Genomic DNA, 17,760 nt, shown 5'->3' with positions numbered 1-17,760 from the left:
CTCACTCTGTTGCCCAGCCTAAATGCAGTAGCTCTATCACAGCTCACTGCAGCCTCCCCTTCCCAGCCTCAAGGGATCCTCCCACCTCAGCCTCCTGAGCAGCTGAAACTACAGGTGCACAGCACCACACCTTGCTAATTTTTGTAGAGATGGGGGTCTCCCTGTGTTGCCTGGACTGGTCTCAAACTCCTGGCCTCAAGTGACCCTCCCACCTTGGCCTCCAAAAGTGCTGGGATTATAGGTGTGAGCCACCGTGCCTAGCCTGGGAACCAGTTGGGGAATAGTTGGTCCTGTCCTCAGAGCCTCAAAACAAATAGAAGAGACAAGACCAAGAAGCATCCAAGGATGAGGTCGGGGTTCATCACGCAGGTACTGAAGTCACCCCATGATCTAGCCCCCTGTCACTGGTCAGCCACGACGCTACCCTGTCTTGGAGGCAGTTGATGAGTACCTGCCTTGCACTGTCTCCTGCACCTTCACTACCTTGCGCGTGGATGGGCAGAAAGGTCACCTCTATTTTACACGAGGGTAAGCTGAGGCCACAACATCACATGGGTCCCTCCGCTAGACTTTCAGCCCCCACTCTCAATGCTTCTGAACTGTTTCCACAAATCTTGCTCTTTGTGCCTCTTGTGTGTTGCTGCCATCCAAAGGTGTCCACCCCTCTACATCTGAGCCACATGCCAGCCCAGAGACCGTTCTGCCTGCTCTCTTGAACACCGGACGGACTGACTGGTTGGTTCCTGCGCACAGTTCCCTCTCTTGCTTTGCCGAGGCAGACCTCCAGGAAAGGAAGCATGGGAGGGATCGGTCCCCACCCATTGTGGCTGGGGGGGGCCTCCCCCGGAGTCCTGCCCAAGAGGAGCCCCCTCACCTCGCGGCTGCGAGGCAGCTCCACGTGTTCCAGGAGGGAATAAGTGAAGTGAGGCTCGTAGATCATGAGGTCGGGCCGCTCGATGTCCAGGATGGCCTTGTCCTTGGGGATGGCAGCCAGGTCCTTGTAGCCCAGCACCTGATTGTCCATCTTGGCCTGAAGGGAAAGGTGCGCGTGAAACTACTGTGCCGAAAGCCCCGCCTAGGACACTGGCCCTGCTAGCTAGCCTTACGTTAATTACCAAGAAAACGGACCGCCATTGCAGACGTTAACAATTCTATTATTTTAAGAAATTAGTCACCTTAAAACATGATAGTCCTTTGCCTAGCACTTCGGATTAACGAGGCCAGACCAGTGGAAGGGGGATATGGGAGCTTCTCTGGGTTTCTGGGTTCTCTCTGCCCGCCAGCACCGGCGGGACCACCACTGGGGAGGCTCTGCGGGAAGGCACCCTAGCAGCCAGGGGTTCCCCACCCTCCCCCCTCCCAGCCAGGGGTTGCTGGTGGCCGAGAGGGGTACTCACCACGATGCTGGAGGGAGAGCCAGGCACACTGGAATCTCGGGAGGGGCTCACGCTCCCGGGGGAGGTAAGTGGTTGCTGGGGAGAGCGAGAAGGCGGGCGGGTGGGCACGTGCGTGTGTGCGGGAGCGGGGCGGGGGCGGCCCTAGGCCTGGGGGACCCGGGGCGCTGCGCGGCGCTGCGCGGCGCTGCGCGGCGGGTGGCCACCAGGTGGCGCCCTGGACTCCCAAGCGGCCCCCACCCGCCCTCGGCGTCCCCGGCCCGGGGCGGCGCCGCGCACCTTCTGCAGCCGTTCCATGCAGCACGGAGCTCGCCTGCCGGGTCACTCGCAGAGCCCTGTGCGCGAGGGGAGAGGACAGCGTGTCAGGCTCGGCGCGGCTGCTGGGCGCTGCGCGCTTGGGGCCGCGAAAGCAGCTGGCGCGTCCCACCGGGCTGGCGCGTCCTCATCCCTCGGCGGTGACTCTCCAGGCTGCGGGGAGAAGGGAGGGAGGCCGCGCCGGGGCGGCGTTAGGCTGCGGGGCCTCCGCGGGCGGCCGCTCTCCAGGCAGCCGGGCCCCTTGCGGCTGAGGCTTCCCATCCGCTCAGCCCCGGAGAACGCGCGCGTGGACGGGAGGCGACCGAAGGACGGGCTGCGCTTGTTTTTGAGCCATTGTTCTCTGGCTTCAAAGGAAATGACGGCAGGGGTCAGCCGGCTGCCCGGGCGGAGGCCTCCACGGCCTGGCCCCGCCGCACCTGCCCTCCCCGCCCCGGCCCGGCCTGCGGCCCTGGCTCAGGCCCTCCCCTCCCGGCCGCTGGTCCCACTCCCGCTCGGGGCACTGTCCCCGCCGCCACCTCCCCGCGCTCGCCCAGGAAGGGTTAACACAGAGGGTTCCCTGAGCAGCCCGGCTTCGGCATCCCTCATCCAAAACCTGACATCCGCACTCCGAAACTCTGTGAGTGCCTACCATAACGCACAGGTGGAAATTCCACACGTCAGAACTTCACACAAACTTTGTTTCATGGAAAAAATTATTTTTAAAACACTGCATAGGTCGGGCATAAGTGGCTCACGCCAGCAATCCCAGCACTTTGCGAGGCTGAGGCAGGAGGATTGCTTGAACCCAGGCGTTTGAGACCAGGCTGGACAACATAGCGAAACCTTGTCTTTACAAAAAAAATTTTAAAAATTAGCCAGGCGTGGTGCTGGATGCCTGTAGTCCCAGCTACTCGGGAGGCTGAGGTGAGAGGATCACTTGAGCCCAGGAGATCGAGGCTGCAGTGAGCCGAGATCGCACCACTGCACTCCAGCCTGGGTGACAGAGTAAGACCCTCCCTTGTTAAAAAAAAAAAAAAAAAAAAAAAAGGTCTTGCTCTGTCGCCCAGGCCGGAGTGCAGGGGTGCCATCTCGGTTCACTGCAACCTCCGCCTCCCAGGTTCAAGCGATTCTCCTGTCTCAGCCTCCCGAGTAGCTGGGATTACAGGCGTGTGCCTGGCTAATTTTTGTATTTTCAGTAGCGATGGGGTTTCACCATATCGGCCAGGCTGGTCCTGAACTCCTGACCTCAAGTGATCCACCTGCCTCGGCCTCCCAAAGTGCTGGGATTACAGACGTGAGCCACCGCGCCCAACCCTACCTTCCTGCTTTTGACACCTTCCACTGCTCTGTCCACCTCTCTGCCTCTCAGGTGCCTCCAGCCTTCCAGGGCCATCCCAAAGCCGCTCCTCTGGGAGGCCTCCTGTACTAGTCTAGTCCTCATGGATCAACCCTTCTCTGAATTCCAGTGGGACTTAAAAACAGACCAATGTAGCTAAGCACTTGATTACAGGGAACATGTTTTCTCCCTAACTAGACAGACTACTAATCGCAGGAGGGTGAAAACAACAATAAGAGCTATGTGGGAGGCCAAGGAGAGAGGATGGCTTGAGGTCAGGAGTTCGAGGCCAGCCCAGGCAACATAGGGAGACCTCGTCTCTAGCAAAAATGTAAAAATTAGCCAGATGTAGTGATATGCAGCTGTAGTCATCTCAGCTACTCTGGAGACTGAGGTGGGAGCATTACTTGAGCCCATGATGTCAAGGCTGCAGTGAGCTGTGATCACACCACCGTATTCCAGCTTGGGTGGCAAAGAGCTATCATTTTTTGAATGCTCATTATGTGCTAGGTACTTTGAGAAGCCCTTTAAAAGGATTATTTTGTTTCATTGCCCCAACAACCCTATAAGGTAGACCCATTTACAGATAAGGAAACGGGCTCAGAGAAGTTAAAAATTTGTCCAGAGTCGTGGAGCTGAAAATGACTGTGTCTTCAGCACGATTCACAGTGCCTACCTAGTACTCAGTATTAGGTGAGAGTGAGGAAAGCTAGAACCTGCCAGATTCTCAAGTCTGTTTGGAATTCTAGAACCATGGCATCTCCAAAAGAAGACTCTGGCAGGCCGGGCGCGGTGGCTCACACCTGTAATCCCAGCACTTTGGGAGGCCAAGGCGGGCAGATCACAAGGTCAGGAGACTGAGACCATCCTGGCTAACACAGTGAAACCCTGTCTCTACTAAAAATACAAAAAATTAGCTAGGTGTGGTGGCGGGCGCCTGTAGTCCCAGCTACTCAGGAGGCTGAGGTAGGAGAATGGCATGAACCCAGGAGGCGGAGCTTGCAGTGAGTCGAGATTGTCCCACTGCACTCCAGCCTGGGCGACAGAGCGAGACTCCGTCTCAAAAAAAAAAAAACCTCTGGCCATTAGAGTCACACAAGGTGTTGGTGCCCATGGAAAGACTCCATTCTGGAACTTTATACTCCTCTCGCCTTCTCAGTAGTTGCTTTGTAATGCTTTTAATTAAGCGAAAAGAAGAATAAATTCTGGTACATACTTGAAGAGCTGTTAGCTCCCTCTCCTCTCTTATCTTTACTTTGTTTATAGCTAATACCAAACTAGCTATACACTTGGCTTAGGCCTAGGGGCAAATGCTTATCCATGCATGCATGTATCTGTTCATCCATCTATCCATCCCTGCATTCATCTATCCATCCATCCATCCATCCTTCTATCCATCCATCCATTCCTGCATCTATCCATCCATCCATCCATCCATCCATCTCTCCATCCATCCATCCATCCTTCTATCCATCCATCCATTCCTGCATCTATCCATCCATCCATCCATCTCTCCATCCATCCATCCGTCCCTGCATCCCTGCATCCATCCATCCCTGCATCCCTGCATCCATCCATCTCTCCATCCATTCATCCATCCCTGAATCCATACATCCATCTACTTAGTCATGTATTGTTTTATTCATCCATTCAACAAATACTTTCTGAGCACCTATTCTGCAATGAACACAGAGCAGGACTCTGTGGTAAGTCTTATGGAGAACAGAAAGATGAGTCAGAGGAGCTAAGCTGCTCCTCCAGAAATAAGGCATGCATCTAGATAACTCCCATGCAAAGCAGAAAATTACATGTACCATATAAGAAAGTATAAAGCACTATGAAAAGTCACAGGAGAGATTCCTCCTGCTGGGGTGTCAAGAGAGGGGAAAGGGTTTATTGGAGGAAGAGGTATCTGAGGTCGGCCTTGAAAGATGCCCAGTTTGAGATCATGCAAAAATGGAAAAAGGGGCTCCTGATAGAGAAAGCAGCATAAGGTGGGGACATGGGGATGCACTGGGCCTGCCTGGGGAACAGCAAATATGGCTGGACTGGAGAGGTCATGAGGTTGAGATGCATTTGGGACAGGAGGTCGAGGCCAGATCATGGAGGCCAGCCAGATCATGGAGGCCCTGAACCCAGCCTAGGGTTAGGTCATAATCTGTTGGCAACAGGGGGGCACAGAAGGCTCAAAAACTTTTTATAAGCAAAGAAGTTACATGATTCAAGCAGTGTTTTGGGAAAATGAATCTGGTGGCAGCCTGAGAGCCAGACTGGACAGGCAGAGGCGATCCAGGTCTGCCGGGAGACCAGCCCGGAAGCTGCAGCAGTAGTTCAGCAGGGCACTGTAAAGATCTAGACTTGGGCAGGAAGGAGAGAGGGCAAATGGGAGAAACCCTAGAGGCAGAATGTGCAAAGCAGGACTGGATCTGGGGTGCCCATGAAGGAGGCTGCAAGTCTGAGAGACTGGGAGAAGGGGAAAGGAGGAAGTCACTTTGACAGGTGGAGGCTGTAGTGAGTGCATCAGGGGAACAGGTAGGAATGTCCAGGAGGAAAGGAACCTACGGAAGAGGCCAGGCTGGAACCAGAGATGTGGGTGCCATTTGCCTAGAGATGGTAGTCCAAACCTGAGATTGCCAAGGGAGAAAGAAGGTCAAAAACAGCATCCTGGGAACCTGGGGAACTGAAAAGAAATAGCCAGAGATGGCACAGTCAGAAAGAGAGAGGAAAACTAGATGGCAGCTCGCAGGGGCCAGGGAGTCTCTAGTGAGTCTTTGTGTTTTCAGCAAAGGGTCTGATACACAGTAAATGTGCAAAACATATTGAGAGAAAGAATGGGAGGGAGGGAGGGATAGAGGGAGGGGCTGAGAGAGTAGAACATCATGGAAGCCAAGTGTCACCGTGGAGAAGGTGAGGAGAAGTGCTTTTCCTCCAGCTCGAATGTCAGGCCATAGTGGCCTCGTGGTTAGGGACTGGGGGGGTGATGGGGGTGCTGGCCAGGTGGTACAGCCAGGGGGAGTGGCCCTTCCAAGAAGTGTGATAGAAGGGCAGGGTCGTTTTGGAGGAGATAAGATTGGCCTAAGGCCTTTAATGTGTTTGCAGACAGCAGAGAGGGAACGGTAGACAGGAAAGACTGAGGCTGCAGGGGGCAGTGGGCACTAGCTGGGTGGAGCAAGACGGCAGCAGGAGGGAAGGGATCAAGTTCACAGCCAAGTACAAGACTGGATTTGGGAAGAAAGGCTCCCCGGAAACAAAGATGAGCTGGGCAGTGGCTTATGCCTATAACCCCAACACTTTGGGACGCAGAGGTGGGAGAATCACTTGAGCCCAGGAATTTGACACCAGCCTGGGCAACATAGAGAGACCCTATCTCTACAAAGGAATTTTTTTTTTTTTAATTAGCTGGGTGTCGTGAAGTACGCCTATAGTCCCAGCTACTTGGAGGCTGAGGCAGGAGGATGGGTTGATCCTAGGAGGTCAAGGCTGCAGTGAGCTATGATCATGTCACTGCTGCACTCCCTGGAAAGGAGAGGACAGGGAAAGAAGTTGGGTAACAACCATACAGGGCTTCCATTTTCCCAGCAAAAGTGAGAGATGGTGGCCAGGTACAGAGGCTTATGCCTGTAATCCCAACACTTCGGGGGCCAAGGCAGGAGGATCACTTGAGGCCAGGAGTTTGAGGTCAGCCTGGGAAATACAGTGAGCCCTGTCTTTACTTTTTAAAAAATGAAGAATTATCCGGGCATGGTGGTGCACATCTGTGGTCCCAGCTACTTGGGAGGCTGAGGCAGGAGGATCACTTGAGCCCAGGGATTTGAGGCTGTAGTGGGCTATGATTACACCACTGCACTCCAGCCTGGGCAACAGAGTGAGATTCTGTCTCAAAAAAAAAAAAAAAAAAAAAAAAAATGAGAATTAAGGTTCTCTGCAGATCTTACAGGTGAGTCAGAGGTTTGGAGGGGTCACTCTGAGGAGCGTGTGCAGCTGCACACAGAGAGGGGCAGGAGGGAGACTGGATAACTTCAGTGTGTTCTGGAGCCTCGGGGAGGCCCTGGAATCTTCCTGAAACACCACCGGGGGGAGGGGTACAGAGTGTGAAAGTGGCTATCTGTCAGAGTGGTGGCTACTCAGAGAGGTGAAAGGTGAGTGGCCCAGGGTAAGCCATGTCTCAGGAGTATGTGGTCATATATCCCCATACTCACACGTGCACAAATACCGTGCCAGAGGCACAGGCACTCAGAAACATGATTCAAAATCCTGATGGTCACAGTCATATGAACAGCTGCCATTTATAGAACGTCTGTGTTACGGCTGGCACTGTGCTGGGCAGTTCACATTTTTTCTTTCTTTCTTTCTTTCTTTTTTTTTTTTTGAGACAGGGTCTCACTCTGTTACCAAGGCTGGAGCACAGTGGCATGATCATAGCTCACTGCAGCCTCGACCTCCCAGGCCCAACCCATTCTCCTGCCTCAGTCTCCCGAGTAGCTGGGACTACAGGAGTACTCCACAACACCCGGCTAATTCAAAACAAATTTTTTTTTTTTGGTAAAGATGGGGTCTCCCTATGTTGCCCAACCTGGTGTCGAGTTCCTGGGCTCAAGTGATCCTCCCACCTCTGCCTCCCAAAATGTTGGGATCATAGGCGTGAGCCCCTGCCCAGCCCATCTTTGTTTCAATTTAACCCTTACATTCCAATCTTGTGGGTTGGCTTGGATTGGCGAGTACCTCGTTTGCACATGAAGAAGTTGAGACTTGAACAAGTCAAGTAGTTGGTCAAGGACACAGTATTGTGTGGAATATAAGCTCAGGTCTGTCTGATTTCTAAAACCATTCACCAGGATACCACCCAGGCAAAGCTGGTGTGAGTCACTAAGCCTCTGGCCTCTCACCTCTGCTCTGTCTCCAGTCCCTTCCTGCCCACAACCCCACTGCTGGGTCTTGCCCTTTAGCATCTGGGTCTGCTTCCTGGGGTCAGCCAGGGCCCTGCACCCTGGTGCCACCCCCTGCCATTTGTTAGAGAGCATGTTGGTTGATAAATTATTTCCACAGAGGCAGAAATTTTGTCTTACCCCTTGGGGGGCATTTGCATGTAAAGGTGGGCCTAGCCTTAAGGCATAATGTTTGTACTGGTTAAATTTTAAGCTGTCAGAAGGCCAGCCGGGAAAATGGGGGTGGAGAAGAGTGTGTGTATATGTGTGTGTGCGCGTGCGCATGTGTGAGGGGGAGAGAGAGAGAGAGAGACAGAAAGAGAGAAAGAGAGAGAGAGTTTCCTTGGCTTCTCTCAAATCACACCCTGCCTACTCCACCCACAAGTAGCCCTTTCCATCAAAGCTCATTTCTCGCAGGTCAGTGCCAGCTCACTCCACCTCCTCCCATCCAGACCCCTCTCCCATCCATGCACCCCGCCTGTCTGTGCCTGCATCCCCAAGGTCCCAGCGACCTCCGTGCACAAAGAGATAGAAAGGGCGAGCTGCAGCAGGAAGAGGGGAGGGAGGGAGGAAGGGAGAGCACCACAGAGGAAGGCAGGTCCAGGTGACGGAAGGGACAGCTCAGCTGCCCCTGGCCCTGGTCGGACGCCAGCCGGCCGCTCGCCCTCCATCTCAGCCCCACCCTCCCCCAGCTGTGTGTCCCTGCCTTATCTGAGCCACCAGCCCAGCCCCACCTCACCCACCACCCTCTCCTCTCCACAGCTCCCCGGGATGTGGGTGATAAGACCCGCCCACTGGGCCCTCCGAGTTTGTGCCCACTCATCCTGGCGCGCTCTTCTTCCAGGCAGAAACTGATCCAGACTGTGGCTCCCCTGGACTTTTAGAAATGAAGCCTCCGCAGGCAGAATGGCAGCTTCGGGGTGGAGGGCCCCTGGTCTAGCTGTGCTCCTGTCTCCAGCCAACCACTACCTGCTTGGTGGCAGCCCCTGTATACTTGGGACTTTCATACATCCTCTCTAAACCTCACACAAAACGACATTCTCCTCATTTAGAGATGAGCAAAAATGAAGCTGAGAGGTGAACTTGCCGAAGGCCCCCCAAATAGAAGCCAAGCCAGAATCCCTACCCCGGCCTGCCTGAGGCCAAAGCCAAGTGCTCTTTTCAATGAGTACCAAAGATCCCAGTTCAATCAAAATGTGGGACTTGGGGGTCCCACGTGCTAACCTTAGACAGTGGAGCCACCCAGAGTCCTGCTCGTTGATGGCATCTGTAGAAGAGCAGCTGGGAGTGTGGGGGCCTCTGGCTCCGGGCCACACAGGCAGCAGGGTCCAGCCAGGCTGGAGGCCGGCTGGTGCAGACAGTAAGTGAATTATGAAACGAGGCAAGTCATCCAAGCAGGCTGGCGTCGGTGGGCAGGGAACTTTGCCCCGCTTCGCCTTCTCCTGTTCTGTTCACAGTGCGGCTGCCTGGCCCTCTCTCCCTTTCTTCCTCCTGTCTTTCTGCTTTCTCTTCTGGTCCCTTTTCTTGGCTTTCTTCATCTTTTCTCCCTCCCTCCCTCTTTCCCTTTCACCCTCTCCCCTACCCAGCCCCACCCCCGCAGTTACTGTGGCAACAATTCAATGCCAGAAATAAAGGCAGAATCCAGCTAGGTCACCAGTTCCCAAAACAGCATCCTGGGTGGGGAGGGGCAGGGAGGGTGGAGCAGTGCGGCGCTGCAGGGCAGGGGCCAGGCGCTCCCATGGGTGCTGTGCATGCGTGTGATGTGGGTGGGGTAGGGCACCTTGCTCCCCGCACCCCCCCGCCACTGGAAAAGGACACCAGGAGGCTGAGGCCTGCTCTGGGCCAGTGGCTCATCAGAGGTGTCCCTTACTTAGGCGAAGCCTGAACTCCAAGTCTGTCCTAAGGCTGGCAGAGCCTGGGGACTCCCTCCTCTTCTCCCACTTTCTCCCTCTCCCCTACTCCAATGTTTTTTACCGTTGTGTCTGCTGGGATGAGGGTTCCCCTAACCCAGCACTACAGGGCACCCTCTCACACTCGGATAAAGGACCAGGCCTGGGTGGGTGGGGAGCCCGGAGTCCCCCTGCTCAAGGCCTGCCCTCCCTTGTTCTCTCAATAACAACAAAACCGGGCCCAGGTGCCCCCTCCTGCCTCTCTAGCCCACCCAGAGACGCATCTGTGCAGCCATCTTCTCCTAGGTCTCTCTCTGGTTTGGTTTCTATGTGCCCTCTCCACCCACCCTCTGAAGAGACCCCGCTTTCTGCTTTCTGCATCCTGCAGCCCCCTCAGGCGGACTGCTTCCCCTCCATTTATAGCTGGTCCTGTTGTACAAGTGGGACTGGCAGAGCTGGGGGAGATGCAGCCTCAATTCAGCTTTCTGGATCCCAGGGCCTCCCTGTTCCAGTCCCCACAACACCCAGGAGCTCTAGGAGAGGGATTCTGCAGACATCCACCCACGGGTGGACAACCTCACCCAGGAGTCTGATGCCTGACCACAGAGAGGCCGGCAGCACGGACACAAGATGGACAGGTGGGCACAGGCAGAAGCGCCCGCGCTGAAACCATTGCAGGACGCATGCACGCGGGGAGACTCTGAAGCCCTGTGTGCCAGCTCATGCCCCCACTCTCCCATCGAGGCCCCCTGTGACACATGGTGCTGCCAACACCCGCTCACACCCACCCACCGGTCCTCTCCCTGGCATCCATCCCAGAGTAGTGCACGTGTACAGCAACATACACAGAGCCCTCCACTTACCCAGCTCTGGAGGCCTTCCCTGGGCTCCCCATTCCCACAGCCCAACTGCCTTCCTTGTCTTGGACCTGTCCCTGCTCCCCTGACTCTCGCAACCAGGCAACTGGTCCCTGGAAGGGACACACTGGGTGTGTCTGCCCAAGAAAGGGGGCTGGACCTGCTAGGCCCTGAGGGACAGAGCTAGGGAGGGGGAGCCCCAGAACCCTGTGGGGGCTGCATGTCTGCTCAGCCCTGGCCCCTTCAAGCACCCCAGCGGCGGGCACAGGGGGAGTACTGGGCTTGGGCTTGCAGCTGCGCCCTGCCACAGCCTCACTCTTCACTCAGCCCCACCCCAGCCTGGCCAGCCACTGGCTGGGGGCAGGCTCTCCTCCCACTCCCCCTAAAAAGCAGGCGCCAAACAAACAGCCTCAGGCCCCTAAATGTACTGCTCCAACCCCCAGAGCATGTGGAATGGTTGCGGGGAGGCCAGCGGGCCAGTATTCAGCAGAGAGGGAATGCTCCCCTGCCCACCCCGTGCCCCCACAGTCCATCCCTTCCATTGCTGGCCTGCTCAGCTAGGTAGGCCAGGCAGAGATGCTAGCAAAGAGGGGATTGGGCTGGGAGCAGTTCTCATCCTTGGGATGAGAATACCCCAGGCCCTCTTCCCCAGATCAGAAGGTTCCATTAGATCAGGCCCAGCTGGTCCCAGGGGCCAGCCCATCCTCCCACTGAACAGGGCCCACAGTGGGCTCCCCCCAGATACCCTGCTGCCACCCAAAGCCTGGCTCGCCAGCAAGCGCTGTGGCCCAGAGTGCCCACAGAGGGGAGGAGAGGCGGAGACCCTGCCACCTACCTCTTCCCAGACAGTGTGGCCCAGACGCTCTGAGGCCACAGAGGCCCAAGAGACGTAGGCCAGATCCACGGGCTGCCACTTCCCCCAGGAGCCTAGGTAATAGGTGTCTCTTCCAGGAACCCCGCGGCGCTTCCCCGGAGCACAAATAACAGGAAAAATGCCGGCTTAGGGTGGGTGGGCGGGGTGGGAGCTGGCGAAGGAGGGGAGCTGGTCTCGGCTGAGCGGTCTGATCTCCCCTCTGGGCCCCCACCCTCCTTGCCCCCACCCTGCTTCTCTGCAAGCCACGGCCGCCTGGATCCCCCGGTGCTGGGGAGTCCTCGTCTGGGGGCGGGAGGGCGGGCGGGCTGCTGGCTCCCCCACGCCCTCCCCGCGCCCTCCCCACTTCCAGCTGATAGCGTGTGGCTGGCAAGGGTGTGTGTGTGGATGTGCGCGCTCTTCCACCAGCGCTGCAGCTCAATCCATTTCAAACAAGAGGAGCATTAACCCAGCGTCATGACAAAGCAGAATCAGCCAGCACTGTCCTCTCCCTTTCCCACACCGCAGTCTGCAGCACTCACACTCACACACACACCCACACGCACCCAGAGCCCCTCAGCCTCCTCCTAAACAGCCAGAGTTCAAGTTGCTGTGGGCGGTGGGTCGAGGGAGGGGGCTACTGATGACCCAGGCGGACAATGCCTGCTTTCTCCAGGCACCTGCACCTCCTACCCTATTCATGACCACCCCACCATCTGACAGCAGCAACTGAGGCCTCTGGGGCCCAGCCTCTTGAGGTGGGGGTGCAGGCACAGGCCAGAATTGGTTACCCAAGGATGAGCTCTCTCCTGGGAGGGCAGAATGGAGGGATGCAACCAGGTCCTCAGTACTGAGACTTGAGCTGGCCCCTCAGTAACCTGAATCCCCTGGGAACTCCAATGGGATGCAGCAGAGAGAGAGAAGGACCCCATCTCTCCCTAGGGTGGCTTCATGAAAAAGGAGCTTCCTGCCTGGTAACCCCTGGGTCCCAGCACAGAATTTACAGGCATGTGCCTTCCCTGTCTCTAGCAAAGCCTCAACCACCCCAGAGCCTCTCATTGGCCTTTCGGGCCCCCTGGGCAGGATGGAGAAGGACAACAAGCCTTGCCCTCGACCCTCGCCCTGGCCCCAATGTCCTCTCCACCTCCACACCGCAGACTTGCCTACCTAGGCAGCCCTCACCGTTGCCCTGGCAACCCTGCCCCCAGCCGGTCAGCTGATGGTATCAGCTGTTGTTGGGGAAATCTAGAATCTGGGGAGGGGGCTCTGGGGTGTCTGAATGGAGAAGCACAGGGGGAGGGGCTTGAGGGAAGAGGCCAGGAGGGGACAGAAAGTATCTGGCTGGTGGGGACAGAGAGGACAGTAACCTGAGGGATGGGCTCCAGAGAGAAGGGAGGAAGGAAGGAGGCAGGTGGCTGAGAAGGGAGACAGAACACAGGCTGAGCTGCTGCAGCCAGGCGGGGGTGGCTGTGAAGGTAGAGAAAACCTGGGGGTGGGGGATGAAGCATCAGATCCATGGAACTGCAGAGAAAAAGGCCAGGAGAGTGATGTGGGAGGGGGCATACCTTTAATGTGGCAGAAAGGGGCACAGCCTTGGAGGAGGAGCCACTCCAGCCATCGCTCCACAACCAGCCCGGCCTCAGCCCAGCCTCTCGGCTTTCTGTACCTTCAACCCCACCCTTACTTCCCTCTAATCAGATTCCGAGAGACAGAGGGGAAGCCCCAGCCCCACTCCAGCCCTAGATGATCTCTCTCGGTCCCTCCAGCGGACCAGGTACTGGGGGCTTTGACACCTCAGCCCTTTAGAATTCCTGATCCCCGCCGCACCCCGACCTGGGTTCCTCCCCTGTATTGCCCCTCCCCCACCAGGCCTCACCCCAGGAGAGCTGTCTTCTGGTGCAAGGGTCCCCAGAGGTAGAGTTGGAATGAGCTGATGCCAGGAAGGACAGCTGTGGCCAGGGGCCTGGAACGAGGTGGGTGATGAGGAATGGGTAGAATCGCTGGGCCTGGGAGGAGGGGTGCCTCCTCCTATTGAAACCAGTGCACGTAGGGCAGAGTAGGGGGAGTCAAGGGGAAAGGGCGGAGGGGAGAAGGAGGGGAGGGTGCTCGGTACCTTCAAGGGCCCAGGGCGTGGGGCAGGAGCGCAGCAGCCTCCTCGGTGACATACACCTCCATCCCTCGGCGCATCTCCTCTCCACCTCCTGTTGCCAAGACAACCTGCAGGCAGCTCAGGCCCGGCTCAGCCGCGGCAGCAGGGAGGGGGGGAGGAGGAAGCTGTGGCTCCCGCTGCCTCTTCCTCAGAGATGGAGGGAGGGGGCCTGAGGGTGGGTCCTCAGTGCTGGGGCTGGGGGTTAGGGGACAGCTTCAGGAGCTAGGGTGCCCAGTGAACCCCAAGTACCCCATCCCCCCACTTCCTTTCATAAGGCTCTAGAATTGGCTTTAGGGGTGACCCCAGGAGAACCCTAATTCAGGGCTGGAGAGCAGGCCAGTCTTGAAGAGTATGCAGCACTGGGGAGAGTCCCCACTCCAGGAAGCCCAGTGTGGAGCTCGGGACAATGACAGGCAGCAAGGCAGGGACAGTCCTTGTGCTGAAGGGCCAGAGGGGTTGCTCCGGCAGGGTTCAGAGGCCCCTGGGCGCTGGCTGCACTGGGCACGCGGCTGCGGGCCCCACACCTCTGCCGTCTCTATGTGAGCACCTTCACCTGGTCCCAAACCCTTTCTCATTCCACCTGAGAAAACTCAGAGCAAGGGACAGCTCTCTTCCAATCCCTCAAGGCCCCATTCCCACTGTCCCCCGCCACGCCTGAGTCTCACATTCTATCGGAATGTCCCTCCATGGGTGGGGCGGGCGGGCCACCTTGGGCAGGAAGAGTGCTCAGCCCAGCCAGGCCTGGACCCAAGGGGACTGCAGAGTGAGGGCTCCCTCTGTCGACCTGAGGAGTGGTAGCTGCCAAGGTCATTTTGCTGCCAGGGATCTGGGCTGTATGTGTGTGTGTGTGTGTGTGTGTGTGTGTGTGTGTATTGGTGGTGGGCGTTCAGAGGGGAGGCAAGGGGACCCTTCTCACCCATGCCATCCTCTGACCCTACCTCGTCACTGTCCTTGTCCCATGGGAAGACTCACTCTGCCTCCGGCCTCCTCCCCCTGGGAAGGCCTCTGACCCCTCAAGGCCAGCTGAACTGAACTCCCCCATGGCTTGTCTGAGAGGGGAGGTTCTCCCCCTTGAAAGCTGGCAACACTGAACAACAGGTGCCTGTTGGCTCAGGCCCCAGGTGGGTGGGCTTCCTCAGCTCTGCTCCATACCGAGCAGGCAGGAGGCGGCTGCCAGGGCTCTCATACCTTTGGAAGTTCAGGAGTTCTCAGGACCTTGAGGATGGGCGCTTGTGTCCACAACACGGGGCCAGGGTTCCTGTGTCTCTCAGGCAGGGGGGTCCCAGACCCCCCGACGCCCCGTTCTTGGCTCCTTTCCCCACAAGGTCACTGGTACCAGATGTCCTGGGTGGACTCCGGCCCTGCCGCCTCCTCCCTCCCCCAGGCCCTGTCGATAGGCTTCTCTGTCCACGTCTGGTCTGTCTCACTCCAGTGCCCCCCGGCCCCACCCTACACACCAACCTGCTGGGCGGGGGAGCTATCTAAACATTAACTTCGGGAGAGGTGGAGCCAGGGCACCTGGACACTCAGGGAGGAGGGAAAGGGTGACAGAGACCTGAAGAAAAGGAAGGATGAGGGCCCCAAAGCCACCATTCTCACCAGAGATTGGGGGCCATGTGCCCCTGCCTCCGGGCATTGGACTCTGCTGCCCAGACCCTAGAGCCTCCACTCCTTCAGCATGCTGCCACCAGACCACTGCATCTGGCCCCCACAAAGCCCCTCACCATCTCCTCCCTGCCACAGCATAAGGACCAAACTCTTCATCATTTGATCCAATCACTTCCTGCCACTTCTCTACACAAATTTCAGCTCCAGCCAAGTAGACGGACTGTTCCTCTTCCCTGGAGCACACCTCCCATTTTCCCGCCTTGATTCTCGTGCCCGTTTTTCCTCTCGTCATTTTCCGCTCTGTGCATATTTTCTCCACTGAAATCATCTGAAATCATGCAAACCCCAGACCTTCCACAAAGCCCCCGCAAGCACCCTGGCCTGTGCTCTCTCCTGCCCCAGAACTCACGATGCCTGGGCACACTTTGCAGGCAAAGTGTGGAAGCCGGGCAGAATCTAGAGTGCAGTGCTCACTAGCTGTGAGACCGTGAAGGGCCTGGCATTTCTGAGTGTGAACTCATCCACATGTGCTACATGGGAACATCTCGCTGCCCTAAAGAAGGATTGCAAGCAAGTATGCCCTGAGTGTGGCCTAGCACATCTCCTGAGCTCGGTACATATTAGTTTCCTTATTCCCAATAATTCTTATCTCCCCTTTCCCTCTTTGGGGACGTACAAAAAAAAAAAAGGTTGCTTTGTTATGTCATGTGTAAGAGAGGGTTTTCCAAAAGTCCCACCAAAGAACAAATAATTGCCTTTTTATGGGTTTATCCCTCCAATTAAATTTCAAGTGCCTTGAGAGCTCTATCTTGTCCATGTTTTTTATTAACAGAAGGATTAGCACAGGACTTGAATGTTGTGGGGGGAAAATAAACACTGGGACTAACTGCTTAAGCCCCCGCCCCACCCACGTCTGCCTAAAGAAGGAGGGAGAAGGCAGGATTCTGGCCTCTCTCCTGCCTCTGCCTAGAGGGATGGTGGGGTGTTGGGCCAATGACTTCTTTCTGGGGCTTCAAGTGGTTTATTTCCTCAATAAACATTTACCCTGTGCAATATACTGTGCTGGGCACTGTCGGGGAGGAAAAGATGGACTATTTCTACATCTGGGGCACTTGCTATTTAGCGGAATCATGACAAGCACATACATCATGACAGTTCTGGACAAGCTGTGACATGTACCACAAGGCAAGGGCAAGTGAATGGCTGGCAAGACCAGTGGCAGTGGAGACAGTCGCTCATCCCGGGGTAGTGCCAAGAGCCTATGGAGCAGAGGAGGAGCCTGCGGTCTGGGTGTGTGTGTGTGTGCTAGAGCAGGACACGCCAGGTGGCGGGGACCCTTCAAATGAGAATGGGGACATGCTTGCTTGATAGAGTTCCAGTTTTCCAGTATTCTTAAAGGGGAGTTGTGGGGCTAGGGCCGAACAGGGAGACTGGACAGGGCTGGACAGGAGTCTTAAAGATGACGCTAAGGAGTTTGGCCGGGATAGTGTGGCGTGGGTAGAGCTGTGGTTGATGGTAGGGAAGGTAAGTGGAGCAAACTCGGATGTACTGGACTGGAGGGCAGTGTTGAGAGGCACAGAGATGATGTAGGGAGCGAGTGGATATTTAGATAGATCCCAGTGAGGTCTGGCCACGGTGCAGAGCCCCAGGGTTTGGCAGAGAGCAGTCACGCGCAAGGAGGCGGTGGCTGAGATGCTGAGGTTGCTCAGAGGGGCAGCTGGCAGACAGAGAGCAGAGCGGGAGGGAATCTTGGGTGAGGGTCCTCTGTGATGAGCTGGGAAAGAGAAGCCAGGCAGGACAGCTGAGGGCAGGCCGAGGGGGGTGGGGTGTGGCTTGAGGAGAAACGGTTCTTTGCCATAGCAAGCGCTTGGGGCTGAAGACACTGAGGACTGAGGCAAGGCTTTCGGCTTGGTCCCTGGAAAGTCACTGTCTCAGCGTCAGAGGGACAGGATTGAATAGAATGATGTAAGTGGAACCAGTTTGTGTGGCCTAAAGAGTGAGTGAATGTCCCCCTCTGACGACCTGCTTGGCTCCCCTCTGCCTCGTCTGGCTGTTTGGAGGACAGGATGGAGAAAGGGGAGGTAAATTTGTGAGCCATTCTTAGTGAGAGTTCTTGGTAATCCCAAACTGGCGTGAGATTTGAGGCACTGGTGGCCGCTGCCGCCACCTCCCTCCACCTGGTCACATCCTCCCCTAAATGGGTTCGTGTTTCCCCAACAGCAAGGGGCTATTAGCAATTAGCCCCCTGTGGCTACTCCATGCTCACACCTGCATAGACCCAGGTGCTCAGAGGCAAGCAGGGTTGCTGAAGCCAGGTGTGGTCTGAGGACCTGGGGGAAGTCTCCTTCCTTCCAACCGCCTAGATGTGCATGTTAAATCTCCTCTGAAGTGCCATCATTAGGGATCTATTCTTGTGGCTTCTTCCTTTTAGCATCTTCGAAGTCACCACCAGTTCAGG

General features: G+C 56.6%; 1 protein-coding gene across 21 annotated transcripts in view; it reads right to left on the bottom strand.

The window, feature by feature from the left end:
• DMTN (dematin actin binding protein) overlaps nucleotides 1-17,760 on the bottom strand; it is a 33,738-nt gene that overhangs the window by 14,132 nt on the left and 1,846 nt on the right. The window contains exons 1-4 of one of the 21 annotated variants that reach the window (XR_010159141.1): nucleotides 13,659-13,797; nucleotides 1,674-1,862; nucleotides 1,398-1,472; nucleotides 875-1,030 (exon numbers count right to left, since the gene is read on the bottom strand). Coding sequence is in view for 2 of the 21 variants with exons in the window: in XM_016958968.4 (XP_016814457.1) it covers nucleotides 875-1,030; nucleotides 1,398-1,472; nucleotides 1,674-1,691 (249 nt within the window). In the remaining 19 variants the exon portion in view is untranslated. Of the gene's footprint in view, nucleotides 1-874; nucleotides 1,031-1,397; nucleotides 1,473-1,673; nucleotides 1,863-9,173; nucleotides 9,535-10,701; nucleotides 10,722-11,530; nucleotides 11,660-13,421; nucleotides 13,509-13,658; nucleotides 13,798-17,760 lie in introns of those variants that run through there. The other 20 variants (XR_010159136.1, XR_010159131.1, XR_010159137.1 and 17 more) reach the window with 20 other exon arrangements.

This window comes from Pan troglodytes, chromosome 7 (genome assembly GCF_028858775.2).
Source record: "Pan troglodytes isolate AG18354 chromosome 7, NHGRI_mPanTro3-v2.0_pri, whole genome shotgun sequence".
In the NCBI taxonomy this organism is placed as follows: domain Eukaryota; kingdom Metazoa; phylum Chordata; class Mammalia; order Primates; family Hominidae; genus Pan; species Pan troglodytes.
This window is presented reverse-complemented; position numbering and strand designations above follow the sequence as displayed.